This window comes from Anarhichas minor, unplaced genomic scaffold (assembly GCF_050575085.1).
Source record: "Anarhichas minor isolate MPS153535 unplaced genomic scaffold, ASM5057508v1 ptg000024l, whole genome shotgun sequence".
Taxonomy (NCBI): Eukaryota; Metazoa; Chordata; class Actinopteri; order Perciformes; family Anarhichadidae; genus Anarhichas; species Anarhichas minor.
Window position 1 is genome coordinate 15,893,869 of NW_027466470.1, and position 16,714 is coordinate 15,910,582.

At 44.0% G+C, this 16,714-nt stretch overlaps 1 protein-coding gene across 1 annotated transcript; it reads right to left on the bottom strand.

Annotated features, from left to right (window-relative positions):
* Positions 1-350: 350 nt before the first annotated feature.
* On the bottom strand, positions 351-8,955 carry LOC142956402 (angiomotin-like 2a). Its single transcript, XM_076097969.1, has 10 exons — positions 8,168-8,955; positions 6,791-7,589; positions 6,104-6,272; positions 4,416-4,560; positions 4,218-4,307; positions 3,243-3,538; positions 2,953-3,128; positions 2,535-2,833; positions 2,200-2,331; positions 351-1,716 (listed from the first exon to the last, which is right to left on the bottom strand). Exons 2-10 carry the CDS (start codon positions 7,501-7,503, stop codon positions 1,631-1,633), a joined length of 2,106 nt encoding a protein of 701 aa, XP_075954084.1. The 5' UTR covers positions 7,504-7,589; positions 8,168-8,955; the 3' UTR covers positions 351-1,630.
* Between the last annotated feature and the right edge of the window lie 7,759 nt (positions 8,956-16,714).

The window sequence follows — 16,714 nt, forward strand, 5'->3', positions numbered from 1 at the left end:
ATGGAGGCTCACAGGCATTTCAAAAGGCATTCGAGGCTAATCTGGGAGAAACCTGTCTTTGTCACTTGTAGGGTTACGTGTCCCTATGAGAATGCGATCTATGTCAAGCACGCTCTCCATGGCAAGAAGAGAACAAGAGAGCAGGCCACCCGAGAAAGTTGAACCCAAAAGAATGCAGCTCTGGTATTCATTAATGAAGAGCCCTCTTCTCTGTGGTGGAACAAGTGCACAGGAATGAGGAGGTAAGGTGAGAGGAAACAGGAAGACAACATTTACCGGAATACTTTTTTTTTTAAACAATTACAAAAATGTTTTGCAAATGAAACAATTCTCAAGTCAAAGAGTTAATGTATATTAGAATATTTTATTGCTTTATGAAATGTTGCATGAATTCAACTGAAAAAGCCTTCATATTGTTTGAAGTTCACAGAAATGTCTGTTTTAAGTCAACACTTGGTTGGTTGTGTACAGCTTGACATGACCGCGATTGTCGGCACATAACTTACAACAAACATACATAAAACTCTTTGGCAGCAGGCTCAAAGCACTATCATACCTAAAACAACAACACAAACATCTGTATAAAATATAATAACAATAATAATAACAATTAACCTGTTTGTTAGTTCAAAGCTCACAGTACACAAAAAAACAACAACACGATGTAGTTTTCAACTTGTATCCTTACAATGGTGACCGGACCAGCAGAACCACCACACCAGGAAACACACTCACATACTGGAACCACACATGCAAACATACTTACAGAAGGAAAAAGTCATCAGAGAAACAGATGATGAAATCAACACCATGACGCAACACCCTTCCAAAAATGACAAACAACACCGCGTCTCGTATCGGTTTGTTTTTTAATATATTATGCAGCTCACCGTTCACACACCTCTGAGCCTTTGCAGAGCCAGCTGCTCAGACTTAGGAGACTTGGGACAGTGAGAGCATTCAAATCAGCAGTGTTTCATGTGTTATAAGCTTAAATTATTGAACAAAGGGAAGTCTTCCAAACAGATAAGATCCATGTGATGGGAATGAGGTTACTCAGATTGACTGTTAATTTTGGGAGCCGAGGGGAATGAAGGTCACATAGATAACCTTTTTTTTTTTGAATATTTATGTAGAAGAGCAGGACGCTTAAGTTAATATTTGGGGAATGTGGAAACCAGGTAAGATAAATATGTAGCTTTGTAATTCACTGGGTTGGGAGAGGAGATGAAGGGGGAAATAAAGGGGGGGAGCAGCAATTACGTATATATATATATATATATATATATACACACACATATATATATATATATTTATATAAATATTTTGGCATACACTCTCGGTTGCCCAACTACAATCCACAATACTGTCCAAGTACCTCAGAGGATTTGTCTTTTCTCTTCCAGCTGGGCAGACTGCCTGCAGCTGTCCAGCTCAGTTAGAGGGAGTGAGTCGGAGCACAGCTCTTTCCCTAAAAATGTGAAAACAGTCCATTTTTTTCCGTGCGTTGGCCTCTTTCCACCACATTCTTGCATCCAATATTTAATCCACTCTCTATTCAAAGACTTGCACTCTTCACAGATTCTCACAATTGTTTTTGTCCTCATTCGAAATCGAACCCCTCGGTTCTTTAAATGAAGATTTCCACTGCCTCCGACTCCAGCTCATCCAGGCCTCTGAAGGGGTTTGAGAGCAACTTATTGGGTGCTGCTTTGTCTAAGGAGGGGGAAAAAAAGAAGATAATTAATAAATATATAAACGCTCTGTGGCTAAAACAGTGGAAGAATGTCCTAAACAGAGCTCAGCTATCAATGACTAAAGGTTCACAGAGATTTACCACGCTCAAACAGATCACTCTGGTAAATATGCTCAGTCAACAGATCCACAGTATTTCCTAACCATGCACATTCCTCAAAGCCCGCATTATGAACCATGACCTGGATGGCTGCTATCTCATTGGCTGGTTAAGAGGCGGCTTTGGTTAATCAATCTGAGCATCCATGAAGCCGAGGGCCCAAACTCCTTTTATAAAGAGAGCACTTAAATGCTGTGTGTGTGTGTTTTGTGTAGTGGAGTCTGAGCCTGTGAAGGCTTGTTTATTCATGAGAATTATTTTGTCATTCAAGATTGATACCGAGAGCATTATTGGATGGATTATTGGCCCTCGTAAACAAACACACTATTTGATAGATCACTCACCGCTGTTGAGCTTAGTTGTGCTGGCGGCCTCCTTGGCTTTCGTTCCCGCCACCCGCCGTTCTAGCGTTCCAGGTTCACACTGAGTGGAGAACTGACAGGCTGGCGAAGTCTGATCGTCTGAAAGACTCTTACCTGAAAGACAACCGTATCTGTCAGCAGTGCTATCAACTCTTACCGATTACGGAGATAACATTTTTTACTTTTTTAAGGACTAGAAGAGAAGAGTATTTGACTGGAATATTCCATGTGTGAGTGTTTGAGCGGGTAATGTAAGAAGTACAGTAGGCTGCTTCTAAAGTTAGTTATTTACAGAAAGGCAAGATTCTGATGCTCACCGCTACTCCTTGCGTTGCTCTTGGCGGTGCTGATGGAGGAGTTGGAAGAGGCTGGTCGGAGAGGGGCCTCCGCTATATTCAGGAGGTTTGTGCGGGGACTTTGCTCGTCCTTCCTCCCTTGGTCCTGATGCAGCCGCTGGTTGAGGATCTTGATCACGGCGTCCTTTTCCAGGATCTGAGCGTAAAGAGCGCGGATCCTGTTCTCCATCTCCTGATTCCTGTAGTCGGCGACTGGCAGGTCCTCGTTGAAGCTGTTGTTAGAGGAGTGGCAAGGCGAGTGGTTAATGATGGTGGTGTCTCTGCAAAGGAAAAAGATAATGTCCTGGGCTTGACTCAAATTCAAATGAGCTGGGGAAAAAAAACACGCGTACGTAGGATGTCCCGGCAAGTGTAAAGCAAAAAAGTCTACGATGTTTACCTCTGGGCAGCGGCCGTGGCAGCCACCTCCATCGCAAACTGCCTCATGGTGCTCTCTTCCAGGTACTTCTGCTCCCAGCGCACCATGTCGGCCTCAAGGGCCAGGATTCTCTCCTCGCGCTCATGCAGACGCTCTTGGAGGGAGCCCATGGTCACTCCTGGTGGCTGGGACTGCCTCTATAGGTGGAGGGAGAGAGGATTTAAATCAGGTGGCAAGGGACACTAAAGCTACTGAAAGGATACAGTACAGAAATCAGGCTTTTTGATTGTTTCCTAGGACAGAATATGTACCTGTTGCGCCCTCATACTCCTGAGCTCCTGCTCTAGTCGTGTCCTCAGCTTCATCTCCAGGGTCTCCCTCTTCTCACAGGTGGACTGTAGCTGGGCCAGCGCACTCTGAAGTCGCTCCACCTTCTCCACATAAGCCCTCTTCCTCCTCAGCTCCTCCTCGAGCTGGCGACCTCGTCCGCGAGCGGCGTCCAGGGCCTCCTCGAGCCGCTTCGCCCGCAGGCTCTGCTCCTCCGCTGTGGATCGGAATCGCTCCAGCTCCCGCTCTACGCGCTCCCGCTCAGAGTTCTGCTCCTCGTCTGAAGCAAAAAAAGGAAGAGCAAAGGTTGGCAGGTTAATCGCATGTTTGATGAATGTGGTCATGATCTTAATAGTAGTTTGGGCACAAGTGCTCCAAATCTGCCTGAGGTTCTTTTCTCAAATACGTATCAGCTTCAAGCCATAACTTCTCCCTCCTGAGTCCAACCACAGTAATAAGCACCAGAGTTGCTACATGGTGGCCAGTGTTCTTCATTTAGCAAAGCACTCCTGGAATGCTGAGAGGAAGAAGGAGGAGGAGGAGGAGGAAGGGGGGAGAAAGCCGCCCTATCCCTTTGACCCACATAGCACAGGCCATTCCTCATCAAGGCCATACAAACACCGCCACTCTGCTTGAGTCCAGTTCCTTAAACAGACAGCATAAATCACACTAACAACAGGTGGGCGAACCGCATTTCTATCACTTCCACCGCTGCTCTGTGATTTAGAGCCTGCTCGTTTCCCTTTGCAAAGATGCGCGTGGATTGAATTCCCTATTATTAAGCCTCCTCACCAAATAAGCGGAGGTTATGCAAGAGAAATTCCTGCATGCAGGACTCCCTTAGCTACAAAAAGGGCCCCATGCTATGCTACGATCCGATCCAATCAAGCATGTTGATTACAAAGGAGGACGCCACAGAGAGCCGCGGAGAGGAGAGCCAAACCGAACGGCACACTCACTTTGTTCAAGGAGTTTCGCCATGATGTGCTGGTTATGGTCGGCTGCTTCGACTTCTTTTGCGACGTGCGTTCTGGCATTTTCCAAGTTTTCTGTAACGCAGCAAAGTTTTAGAATTAGACTTCGCTGTGAAATAGGTCTGGATCTGATATCACGGTAGGATACTTAAACGTGGTATTGTGTGTGGCAGGAGTTCATACCTCTAAGGTCTCTGTTGAAGTCCTGCAGCCTCCTCATCTCAGCCACTAGCCTCCTCCTCAGTGTCTGCTCCAGGTTTTCCCTCTTACAGCTGCCCTGCATCAGTGTCTCATAAGCCTCTGAAATACGCTGGATCTCCTGCTCCAACTGAAAAAGGGAAGAAAAGAAGAGGGGATGGGGGGGGGGGGGGGGGGGGGGGGGGGGGGGAGGGGGAGGGGAGGGAGAGGAGCACAGAAAAGGAGAAGAGGAGGTTGAGAAGAGGAATTTTTGGTTAACCTACTTCACATGCCAGGGAGGAGCTGGAATGTTGATTCATGTTGTTACAGTGCGTAGATACATTATGTACGACAGGGTACATATGCGACTGTGTGTATACAGTACACTCAGTGTGTGTGAGTGTGTGTGTGTGCGGTATAATACTGAGAAAGAATTCAAGCCCGCACCACTCCCTGTGAGACTGATTTATATCTACATTCCTGAGGGCTGATGGCTCTCGTTCCAGGTGTATGAGTGCACAGGAGTGTGCACGTACACAACACACCACAAAGAACAAGTTAACATGTACACAACGACTCTCTCACACACACACACACACACACACACACACACACACACACACACACACACACACACACACACACACACACACACACACACACACACACACACACACACACACACACACACACACACACACACACACACACACAGAGAGAGAGAGAGGTCTGGGAAGGCTGCCAGCAGAGGGAAGGTGTGCATGCCTGTGCCTGGGTTGTGGAAACGGCAAAGAGAAACCCACCATTATAGCAGTCACACAGGCATGTTTACTCAGGGCTGTGGCCTGACGGGGAAAAACTTTCCAACCCTGGCAATTATAATTCTTTAAGGCTGAGACAAGGCAACGGCCATGTGACATAACTCCAGCAGAGAGCGGAGTGGATTTTTGTAAAGATTGGCTGAGGTATCCAATGTCTCCAAAGCTGTTGTTCCACCACGTTGATCAAGAAAAGATGCTTATCTAAGGCCTGTTTAGTTGGAGAGTCCATAAAGAAAATGGCAGGAAACAGGAAGAGAGACGGTGGAAAAGGTGCCGTTTGGTGGAAAAAACAAAAGAGACCTTTCACTTTTTACACAGCAGCCCACCACCTGCCACAGACCCCCAACCCCCATCAGCTGTGTGTGCGGGTCACAGCCCGATCAACTGCTGTCTGACAAGCCCTAGATTAGGCTGAAAATCTATGGCCTCCCTGGAACTAAAACACACACACACACGCACACACACACACCCTGGCCTCCACAAGGTCAGCTCCACAATGAAAGGAGTGTGTAAACACAGTAGCAGGCTGTGACCTCTGTTTGTGCCTCTGTGGTATGGAAGGTAGCAGCTGCTGATCTCATCTGTCCCGTCCAGATGAGGGAGTGTGCCTGGAGTTGGACGTTCGGGGAGACAACTGTTGACCGGGGTTGGGTTTCATAGACAGGTGTGGGGGTTGGAGGATGATGTCTGGCTGATCAGCAGCTAAATAACTTTGGAGTGTTTCCCTCTGAAATTGAGCCGCGGATGTTGTGGCAACCCCTCTTTTTTATATTGGGCTTAATGGGTAAAATGAAACTCCCCTGAATGAAATGAAAAGCTAGCTGGAGTTTTGTATAGATAAAAGACTTTCTCTCATGGATATCCTCTCCTTACCTTCTGAATACGGCCAGTCTTTTCCCGGTGTGCTTCCAGCTCTTGCCTCAGCCTCTCATTCTCCATCAGCAGCAGCTCCACCTGGTTGGGCTCCTCCAAGCCAGCAGGTGGCAGGCCGGTGAATGTGCCGTAGCAGGGGACTTCAGCTGGCTGACCCGACTGGACATACCTAAGAGACCATACCATTGCTGAGTGAAAACAAACTCGTATCTTAATTGTGCATCTTAATTAAAAGGCGGATTCAAAACATTTAGGGCGGCCGGCTTAAGCTATTTTAGAGCAAGGCATCTGAAATATCGCTCTCTTCCCATCTATCAAGGAGCAGACAAGCCGACTCCAGAGGCTGTAAATAAAAGCCTATATGAGGAACATACTTTTTGTAAAGGCATCCAAAGCAACACAAGCATGTGAAACTATCCTGTTCCACTATGCCAGGCATTACAAACACCTGCAGGGCTGAACTTGTTCTCAGTATTCCAAGAAGCAAATTGGTACGCAGTCCACAGTGTGACTCACATTGATAAGAATGTGTTTACGCATGTGAAACACAATGACGGAGTCCTGGAAGGTGAATGCCAGTCTGGCTCAAGTACAAAAACTACACCACAGAATATGATGTCACGTTAAAGTGGTTGGAAAAAAACAAACAGGCAAACATGATTATGTCCTCTGAAGTTGTCTTTGTACCTGTGCTGCTGTGTCTGCACCGGCTCCTGGACCTGGTGAGGGATAAATCCGTGGCCCTGGATGGGGGCCGAGTACTCTGGAGGCGGGGTGCGCTTGTCCAGGCTCTGCCTTGTGCTCTGGAGGCCATGTGGCATGTAGTAAGCGAGCTCTGGGTAGCTGTGAGAGGTGCTCTTGATGGCCTCTGCTTTAGCCGCTATATCATTCCTGTCCAGAGATATCTGCATGCAATGCTCACTGAGTGAGCGCACATGGCCGCACTTCAGCTCCATCAGATCTGCCTCTTCGTGGAAGGCCCCCTCATGCAGGAGCCCGTCGTGGAGCTGACTGGCGGAGCCCGTAGGGGCCCAGTGAGAGGCCAGATATTGAGAGTGCACCTTGGCCTGCTCATAAGTCGGCAGCTCCTCCCCGTGCAGCTGGTAGAGCTGGTAGCCGCTTTCTGAGTGGTGGTAGTCGCCCTGGTGCTCCTGGCCCTGTGGCTCCTGCCTCGCAGAGAGCTGAGGGAACGGAGGGTCCTCCTGGGTGAGGCTCTCCAAAGAGGACCGTGGGCTCCTGCCCATGTCGCCTCCACTGCTGGGTCCACTTCCACTGCCTCCACGCAGGGCCTGCTGCTGGATGGCTAATAAGGTGCGGGTGTCTGTGGGGTTTCCATAGCGTAGCTGCTCCTGGATGAGCCGGTGCAGGACCGTGCCAGACGGCTCTTCGGTGGACGACATAATGCTTTGTGTACGTTGTTATCTTCTCTACAGACCAGTCGAACTCTTTCTTATTTTGAAAGTATTTAAATAAGTCGTCTGCGAACCTGGAACAGAGCAGAATGAGGGAATAAAGTACAATCAGTCAAACATATAGAACAGGAGACAACTGAATATTGATAAAGTCCCACACAGATGAAAGGCCGTGTTTGAGGCATGTAGGCCTTGGCAATAACAACAACACTTGCTACACTGACTTAAACATAATAAAGACATATCCTTATTTATATTAAATAAATACAAGCTTCCTGATTAACGTTTTAGCTCCATAATGTGAAAACAGTGTCGCTTTGAGTCTAATTCGCCAACAGCGACAACACAGAGATGTGGAGACATTTATCCACAGCAGGCAAAAAAAAAAAAAAAAATGCATGCGCTAAGAATTCCAATCTCACGGGGGAGCAAAAGCGCACAAAAGCGCATTGTAAAATAACTTCATCTCTGGTCTTATAGCACAATGGTCGTCGTAAAAAAAAACACCGTACATAGCGTTTGATTCCCTCACAACACACTACAATCTCAAAAGTTTGAAACAGAAGTTACGATGGAGCTACTTTCTTCGTGTTTGTGCTCGTTGTTTTTTTTCTGTTGTGGCGAAGGGAGAGAAAAAAGAAGCTCTTCTTACCAGCTCACGCTCTCATCGTAACGAAACGTTGTTCTCGATCTCGACGTAAAAAAAAAAAAAAGTCAGAGTAATTCCTCTATTTCCATGAGTTTCTTTTCTTCTTCTCTCGAGTCGAACGTGTCTTATGTTCCTCCTCCTGAACGGGGCTGCCGCGCTCCTCTCTCGCTGTGAAATGAATGTGGAGAGAGCAGGCGGCGATAATAAGTAACCGAGGAGGGACTGAGGTCGGAATGCCAGGAATGTAAAACGCGAGGTCCCTCTGGGATCAAAAGCGTAAAACCACACGGGAGGTGGAGGGGAGGGGGAGCGCGCGGCTGCAATGCGCTTGAGCATTCCCGACGAGGAGTTAAATGAAGTATATGATGAGGCATTATGAGCTTTGAGAATGAATGCGTTTATGCTCCGCGAAAGGGAAAGAGATATCTGTCTTTCATTCTATGCGCAATAGCTCCTTCCCGCGAGGCTTCACAGAAGTTGTCAGTGGTGCTTGCACTGCTTTTGTTTCTCTGATGGACTCATTCAGTGATAGGAGAAGTATTCAGCCTAATTGCAAAAGTGTAAAAAAAAAAGAGAGAAAAGGTAAAAGCTCTGCATTAAATATGTGACTTTACTGGACAGAAGTATCAGTAAAAAAACATGTCCTTCAGCCCCCAAATCAGCAATACATATTTTCATACATTTTTATGGTTTTGGGGTGAGTTGCCCAATTTTGGAGATATCGTACATAGAGATGTCTTCCTTCTCTCCGTTATAATAAGACTACATGGCACTTGGCTTGTGGTGCTCAAATCCCCCCAAAATACATTTGAAAAAAACTCAACAGCGATGTCTCTTGTCCAAGAATCCATGACCCAGTTACTCAAGATAGGTTACTTAAAATAATCCAACGTATTTATGATTTTGGGATGAACTGTCACTTTAGGAAATGTGCAAAATGTCCCTGTCAAAGCTATATGATTATATCGTTGGATGTCATCATTGAATCCCTTAAAATACATCTGAAAAGTAACTGTAACTATTGAATAATCGCAGTGAAGTAAAAAAAGAAAGCAAAAAAGAGTACAATCATTTTTCTTTAGGTAGTATAAAGAAACATAAAATGGAACTGTTGACCTAAAAGTAGAATTAGGTCAAATATATTTTTACCTTGGACCTTTAGTTTGATGTATAACCTAATGGGTGGAGCTAATTTAGTATATTCTAAAAACTGTATATATATAATATTTTATTTTGCATGTAAAGAGCTGTAAAACGCACAATATTTCTCTCTTAAAAGTATTAGTCGTAGTAGTGCATACAATTGACATATACTCAAGTAACGTACTTGAGTAAATACTTAATTGAGTGTCTCTCTATTGTCTTGCTAATGTACCGTTTGTGTCTTATATGTGACATAGAGGAAGGGAGAGCGCTGACCTTTGCACTTCTAGAATTAGGTTGCTTGTAATTGTGTTGTCTGAGAGGATTTCAAGCTCCTTGCATTCACTGCAGGACACTATGGATGAGTGAAGCTCCTCTTGTCTGTGAAAGTATGTTGACGTTGTGCATGCCTTGATATGGTGTGTGTGTGTGTGTGTGTGTGTGTGTGTGTGTGTGTGGGTGTCCCTGTGTGGTGTGTGGCAGCTGTCCACTGGAATCCGAGGTCTGCGTGTGCCCCATTACTACACACAGTGGCTCTTTGTACCCAACATCACACTACGCGGTGCAGAGCAGAGCCTGGAGAATGTTACAGATGGGCACAGATCTCAAACACGCACGGAGAGGTTGTCTTCCTGCTGAGACCGGGTCACACACAAAGACACAACACGTATGGATGGCTGGACAGTCAGAAGGATAGTTAACCCCTCTTCCATTCACATATTAAGTCTTTTAATTAGTCATTCAATTTCTTTCTGTATCTTCTCCAACATGGGGAACGTCCATTTTTGTTTTCTTGACGATTAAAACTTCCCACCTCGAGGGAGAAAGCAAATCTTTCTGGCAGGCTTTATTTCTGTCCGAGCCAAAAGACAAGACTTAGCTATTTATTACCCGCTTGAAGCTAAATGCTATATTGAGGACTTTAGACAGGGACTCATGACTTTTACTGTGGGCCCTTTAAATAGCAGAGATTTTAGTCATAACAGACCAGTCATGTCTTTGAGCTGTGAAGGGACAGAAAGGAACACACAAATAGAGAAGTTTACAGATGGCATCCGTCCAGAAGCCTCCAGCAGACAAAACACAAATCGGAGAAATCAAAGCACTATAGTCATTGATTATTGTACAGTATGTGGCCACTGGCCTCAGGCTGATTATCTCATTAAACCTAAAAATCCATAGACACATTGAGTTGGTGTTGAACTGACGATGGTGCCTGTCCACATCATCTCTCTGGCCCTTTCCTCCTTAATTAAACACACACACACACACACACACACACACACACACACACACACACACACACACACACACACACACACACACATTCCCGTCATGTTTCAGATGCTGCATACTAAAATGGGCTCTTTTTAAAAAGAAAAAACATGCAGACACTGCGTCTCTGTGGGCGGCGCTCACATGGAGGCGACTGGTCAGCAAAGTGGAACATGTTTGCATTTCCCCGTCAGATCCACACTGTGTGGAGAAGCACAGTCTCCACCTTTTTAAAAGTCTGGTCGTGTCATTTAACACCACCTCACTACTTCCTCTACTCCTTCTGTGTGTGTGAGTGTCTCTGCTGGTGGACAACGCCTCTGGCCGTTTTGTCCTCCATTGTGCCACACTTCCTGTGAACTTCCAAAGGAATGCAAGGCTGTCCCTCTAGAAATTAAGGACGCTTTCAAAAAGTCATTACAGGAGATGAAAATCTAAAATGGCCACAAACATTCCTCAGTGACAGTCTGTAGACGACCCCAAAACAGACAAAAGTAACATTTCATGAGTTATTCCGTGGTTGTGCAAAGAACAGTGGCTTTGAGGAAAATAAAACATAATTGTGTTGTTGCTTTACACAGTAAAATCATATTGCTCTTGAGGTTTTGGTGGAAACATGAGCACAAATGAGGCAACAGTGAGAGTAGTCAAACTACCAGTTACTCAATTGGAAACAGTCTGACTCTAAATTTACTCATCTGAGCCCTGTGTTAAAGTCAGAATAAAAATGTCTTTGTCAAAGGGAGGGAGGCAGGAAGACAAGATGTGTGTGTGTGTGTGTGTGTGTGTGTGTGTGTGTGTGCTTATGGAGTGCGAGCCCTTAAAGGTACAACTACTGTTTCTGTTATTGTGAATAACTTTACTCAACGTTATTGATTTTATAATTCATCAATGTGCCTCCAGTCCAAAGTTTAAATGAAGTACATAATAATGATATAATCACATTACACACACAGTATGTCTACTGCAGTTTTAGTTTGTCTACATATTGTACAAAATGGATTTGCTGTTATCCTGGGGATTTTAAGAAAGTTCCACTTTCATGCAGTTTAATATTAAAATAGTTAAAAACCAATTGACAGTTTTCCTAAGGCTCCCAGGTGCATCTGTGTTGTAAATAATGAATTCATTACTCATGTTTGGACTTGCATGAACTGGATTGTCTACTTCCTCACTTTCATCGTACATCTTTCAGGCAGACCAAACGGGCAAGAGGACATCCTGTCTTCACACACAAACTGTCTTTCATATTGTTAAATGGCCTCATTTATGAATTGTGCTTTGGTTGAGCTGGTTCATTGACGTATAACTACAACTAACGGGAGGTCACATGTAGACATTGCCATGTTTTACGATGCCACAAGCCGAAAGAAAGGTGGGGAACCACTGTCTTAGACTTCCCAGAGTGAATGAGAAAATTAAAGAGCTCAACTTAAAGCTGTCATTTTCCATCGACTCATCATTATTGTGGAACGTAGCCTCTTTGAATATAATATCAATTCAAACACTCTCCCTTCACTGGACACATATAGTACGTATAAAATAAGAATCATACTTTCATCTGTACCACGAACCAATCCTTATATCTAAATTAAGTTTTCCTTCTAACCAAAGATTGTTTGCGTCAGTCCTCATGTATAGATTTGAATAGCACACGAAGAAGAGAGCTTTTACTTGATTTAGCTGTTTAACCACATCAAGACATTGAAAACAGTCCGTCTCCCAAACAGTTGAGTTGACTACTCAATAGGCTTGTGATAAACGTAACCCAAAGCACATTGTAATTAGGATCTATTTTATGTATTGTACTCTGGGACGGTTTAAAATGAGCTGGAGTCATTATGGATTACATATCAGGACACATTATGTTGGCTGAAGGCTGTTTCACTTGTCATAGTTTAGATACGTGATTATGTAAAGAAAGATTTGCCGTGTTGTTAAACTGAGGACGAAACAACAAGATGTGTGACTTCCCTGCCTCTCTTTTTGTCTCTATGTCTTTTTGTTCCTTCGTGCATTTTAACGTCTAAATTACTTTGGACTCGGGGATTATCTGACAGTGCGGTGACCGTATCTGGCTTCAGAGAAGAGTTAAAGGGACTGGATAGAACAGGATGTATGTTACAGTGTCGGACCGTGTGGGAAAGAATGACACAGAATAGCAGACAAGGTCATCTGATACTGCAGGATTGGGGAGGAATGTAACTGATAGTGTTGGAAGGAGTGGGATGGATTCCTCTCCTTGGCTCCCACATCCACGGACGGCTTCCTCATTCACACAGTACACAATAGACAAGGAAGAGGTGCGCTGCACTCAAGTGGCATCCTGTTCTCAGGAAACCACTGACGATGAGCTTCCCATGTCTTCGTGTTTCCCAACAGCTTGGATCGAGATGCTGGGGGTTGATTTCCAGATGAAATGATGTCGAGGAAAGCAGGGAGAGCATGATTTGACCTAATTTCTCTGTTAGGACACCTGTGAAGAAAAATAAATCTTCCATTGGTTACATGTTTGTTTAAAGTAAGGAGTCAAAAATAATCTCCGCGTGTTGCAGCAAGTCGAGTTGCATTGAGTGGGAATTTCCAGACGTTCATAACAAACAGACTTCAGACGTGAGTCACAAAGAGATGAATCTGTCAAGTGTGGAAAGATGACAAAACAGATGTGTGGTGCGCCATTAGTCAAACAGTTTGACTCAAACAAGAAATAAAGCGTTAATTAGTGAAATTTAAAAGGGCTAGTCGACAGATTTTGTTACGTTTGGACTGAGCCATGTTAGCAGTGTTTATGCTAAGCTAGGCCAAAATAACGTTCCCGATACAAACAAAATTGCGTCATCAATAACATTTTGAGGGAAACAGATTTTCTCCCGGTTTACTGTTTTTGTTACATATCACAAATACATTTCTAATCGTAACCTGCAGAATCAGTGATAGAGAGAAGGTCGAGGTGGAATCAGGGGGTCTAACATACACAGGACTTTCACACAGGAGGCCGCTGCTCGTTTCTCGAGTGAAACCAAAAGTCAACGTTGGCTTGTTTTAATTTACGTCTGTAACGTACATAACATGACAAACATACTTAGCTCAAGGCAAACAATTGTGTTTTTACAAAACCTAAACCACATAGTTTTATGGCCTAAACATAACCAAGTAATTCTGTTGGGTTTTTGTTTTGTTTTTAATTTACAATGTTAACTACGTGTTCTGCAACCGTAATCCCGCAGAAAATATGATTCCCTTGAAGCGTAATTAGGAATCCAGTTTAGATGGGCAGAAACGTAATTTTTTAGAAGACAGGGTTTGGATATTTAACATATACGTATACAAGAGAGTGATATTGATCTTCATCGAACACAGCAAGAAAGCAAACAAGCCTATTTCCCAAAGCGTCAAATATTCCTAACCATGACTCAGTAATATTAGAATGTACAACTGACGACAACTTATTATAGTATTAGATATTACAACAACATTAATATCATGATTTAAATGTCAGCTATTTAAAATTGCTTCCTTGTTACTGTTATGCTCAGGTGATTTCACAGAGACCACATGCACCCAACCCTGCCTGTCTGCAGAACCGGAAAATCCACATTTTTCTCCTCAGTCATGATATCTGAGAAGTCTTCTTGTGTATTGTGCTTTGCTGCGTGGAAGTCAGTGTTACCGGCATCCAAAAAATAATGGATGACTCAAATAAGATCCAACTGACTGAACTTACACAACACACTTGTTGTAATAGTACAAGACACCTGTACAACAGAGATAGCTAGCAAGCTAGTTAGAGCAGATATTCAAGAGAAATCTCAGATGCTACACAATAAAATATTACTTTATGTTCTGCTTTTTCAAACTTTAAGAAATGCCTTGTGACACTGGCTGTCCACTCCTTACATCTACTGTTGGGCGGTTGTAATTGTGACTTTTGTCTTCCGGACCTTGTTTCATCGACAACCCTGTTCAACACACTGTAGACTTTATGGGAATTTTGTGCTGATGGGTCATAAAACGCTTACATGTTGCACCTTTAACACCACGAGATTTACATGTTGACATCGCCATGGCAATTTAACTGTTTCTTTTTAGTCTCAAAACACTTTGGCCTCTGCTCTCAGACATATTACTCACACAGCGCTCAGGGCAAATAGCTGAGTGTCACTGTAATGATGATCCCTTTTCCATTTTTTTCCCATCCCCTTATTTCTCCTGCCTCATTTCTGTCAGTTTTCTTTGAGTTAACACAGCGTAGCGTTGCACCAAGTTAACTGTATTTCTGGTATGTGTCAGGAATCTTGACAGGTGGAAAAGGTGTCATTGAGTTGTACAACAAAAGCTAGCAGCCACAAAACTAGCAGCCAGAAGCGTGTTCATTTTGTAGAGTGACTAGCATTTTAGTTTTCTCGATCTACTTAAGTCTCAGTCATCCCGATCACTTTGGGCAAAGCTGCACCAAACTGTGCACCGTTACTCTGAGGCATAGCTCTTAGGCCCCTTATAAATACCAGTCCCAAGCTGGCCTTTGGAGGTGTGAAAACATTTTGCAGCCATCGGCCCCAGAGACAACATGCCGACTGCAGACAAATGACACAGCAACAAGCCGCAACACCCCGTCCTAAAACAGCCCTTAGTTCCATTCCAGCGGTCGGCTGCCGTCCTGGGAGGTCACCAGAATGCCAGTCATTCATTCGGGCCCCAGCATGTGTGCCCCCAGCAAATAGCTGTGCTCCTTTGCTGCTGAGGCTGCACATAGCATGTGATCTGATGGCTGGCTTTGGCCAGCGGCACCGTGGAAAGAGAGAGAGGGAGAGAGAAGCTCTGTGTACGGGCTCAGCAGCGGGCTCAGCAGCTCTGAAAATGTACCAGGGGCTTTCCATGGCCCAGAAACAGTGAATGTGGACTGGGATGGATAGTGGTGGGGGGGGGGGGGGGGAGTGTATAGTCAAGGGTGAGTGGAGGGGTCAGCAGGTAGGTGGTGGACTTAGTAGGCTGGTAGGGGGTCGGGATGTGATCGGAGGTTGATTTGAGCCCTCATCTCTACGATAAGCATGAAATGTGATTACGATGTTACATTTTACAGCTGACTAGTGACTAAATGTTAAAAGACGTAATATAGGATAGGTCAATGTTTGACCTGCAGATTTAAATGTATGTCATTATAAGATAGTTACACTTCTGACATGTCGTACATTGAGAACATGCCCTGCTGTTGGCAACACATCTATAATACATACCAGACTGTGCACTCCTACAACTGTCATTCTGATGTTGTGTAATACTCCATGGTTACATTGTGCAATGTTACACACTAATCCATCAAGCTATGAACAGTCACTGCATCCACTCTGCATACTTGACCAAATATCAAGCCAACTGAAGGGAGATCTTGGACTGACTGATTTTGTCTGAATAATACTTTTGAATAAAGGGACTTGGATGTGTTATTTGTGTATTTACTCTGTCTTATTAATTACTTCCGTTCAATACTAGAGCCCAAACAATACATTGGCATGGCCGATACTATTGATTCATGTTGGCTTGAGTTGGAGGGATCCTAACTCAAGGAAGTTTATTTCAAAAATACCTTTTCGGCTTATGTGTTATTGTAAGATTCTATTTGTCTCTCAAATATCAAAATTGTTTTTTATCCATACTCTTCTTTCATACCTCCTAACATACATGATTTACACATTTAGACACGTCAAAGCATTCTCTCTCCATTCCTTTCTACCTCTTACTTGTTTTTTCTTACATCAATTTTAGACAACTTTTTAAATTTTGATTAAGTTTTTCCTTCATTATGTTGTATTTTCTATGAAAACTAACTTCAATGTTTTCTTATTTTTATTTGCGTCTCTTAAACTAAACATTTTGTTGTTATGTCTTTAGATGCTATGTGTCTTGTTTTTTTCTGTAAAAATAAACAATGGAGCCTAATATTGTAGGTGTCTGTTACGCATCTCGACTTGACTCATCGACACTGGGGAGTAGTTTTTGTCCATTATCTACCAGCTTCGGCGTGACTGCCAGTAACCGATGATGATTCAGCTGTGAGATATGTTAATGGTTGCAACTGAAGGCCTGCATGTGTCTGTTGACACATAGAGAGACTATTGTGTCGGCTAAAAGAAG

Coding starts and splice junctions, on each gene's coding strand:
- LOC142956402 (XM_076097969.1), bottom strand. CDS start 7,503: ATGTCGTCCACCGAAGAGCCGTCTGGCACGGTCCTGCACCGGCTCATC. Junction 3,129..3,242: donor GGAGTATGAGGGCGCAACAG/GTACATATTCTG, acceptor CTCCACCTATAG/AGGCAGTCCCAGCCACCAGG. Junction 2,332..2,534: donor GAGCAACGCAAGGAGTAGCG/GTGAGCATCAGA, acceptor GTTGTCTTTCAG/GTAAGAGTCTTTCAGACGAT.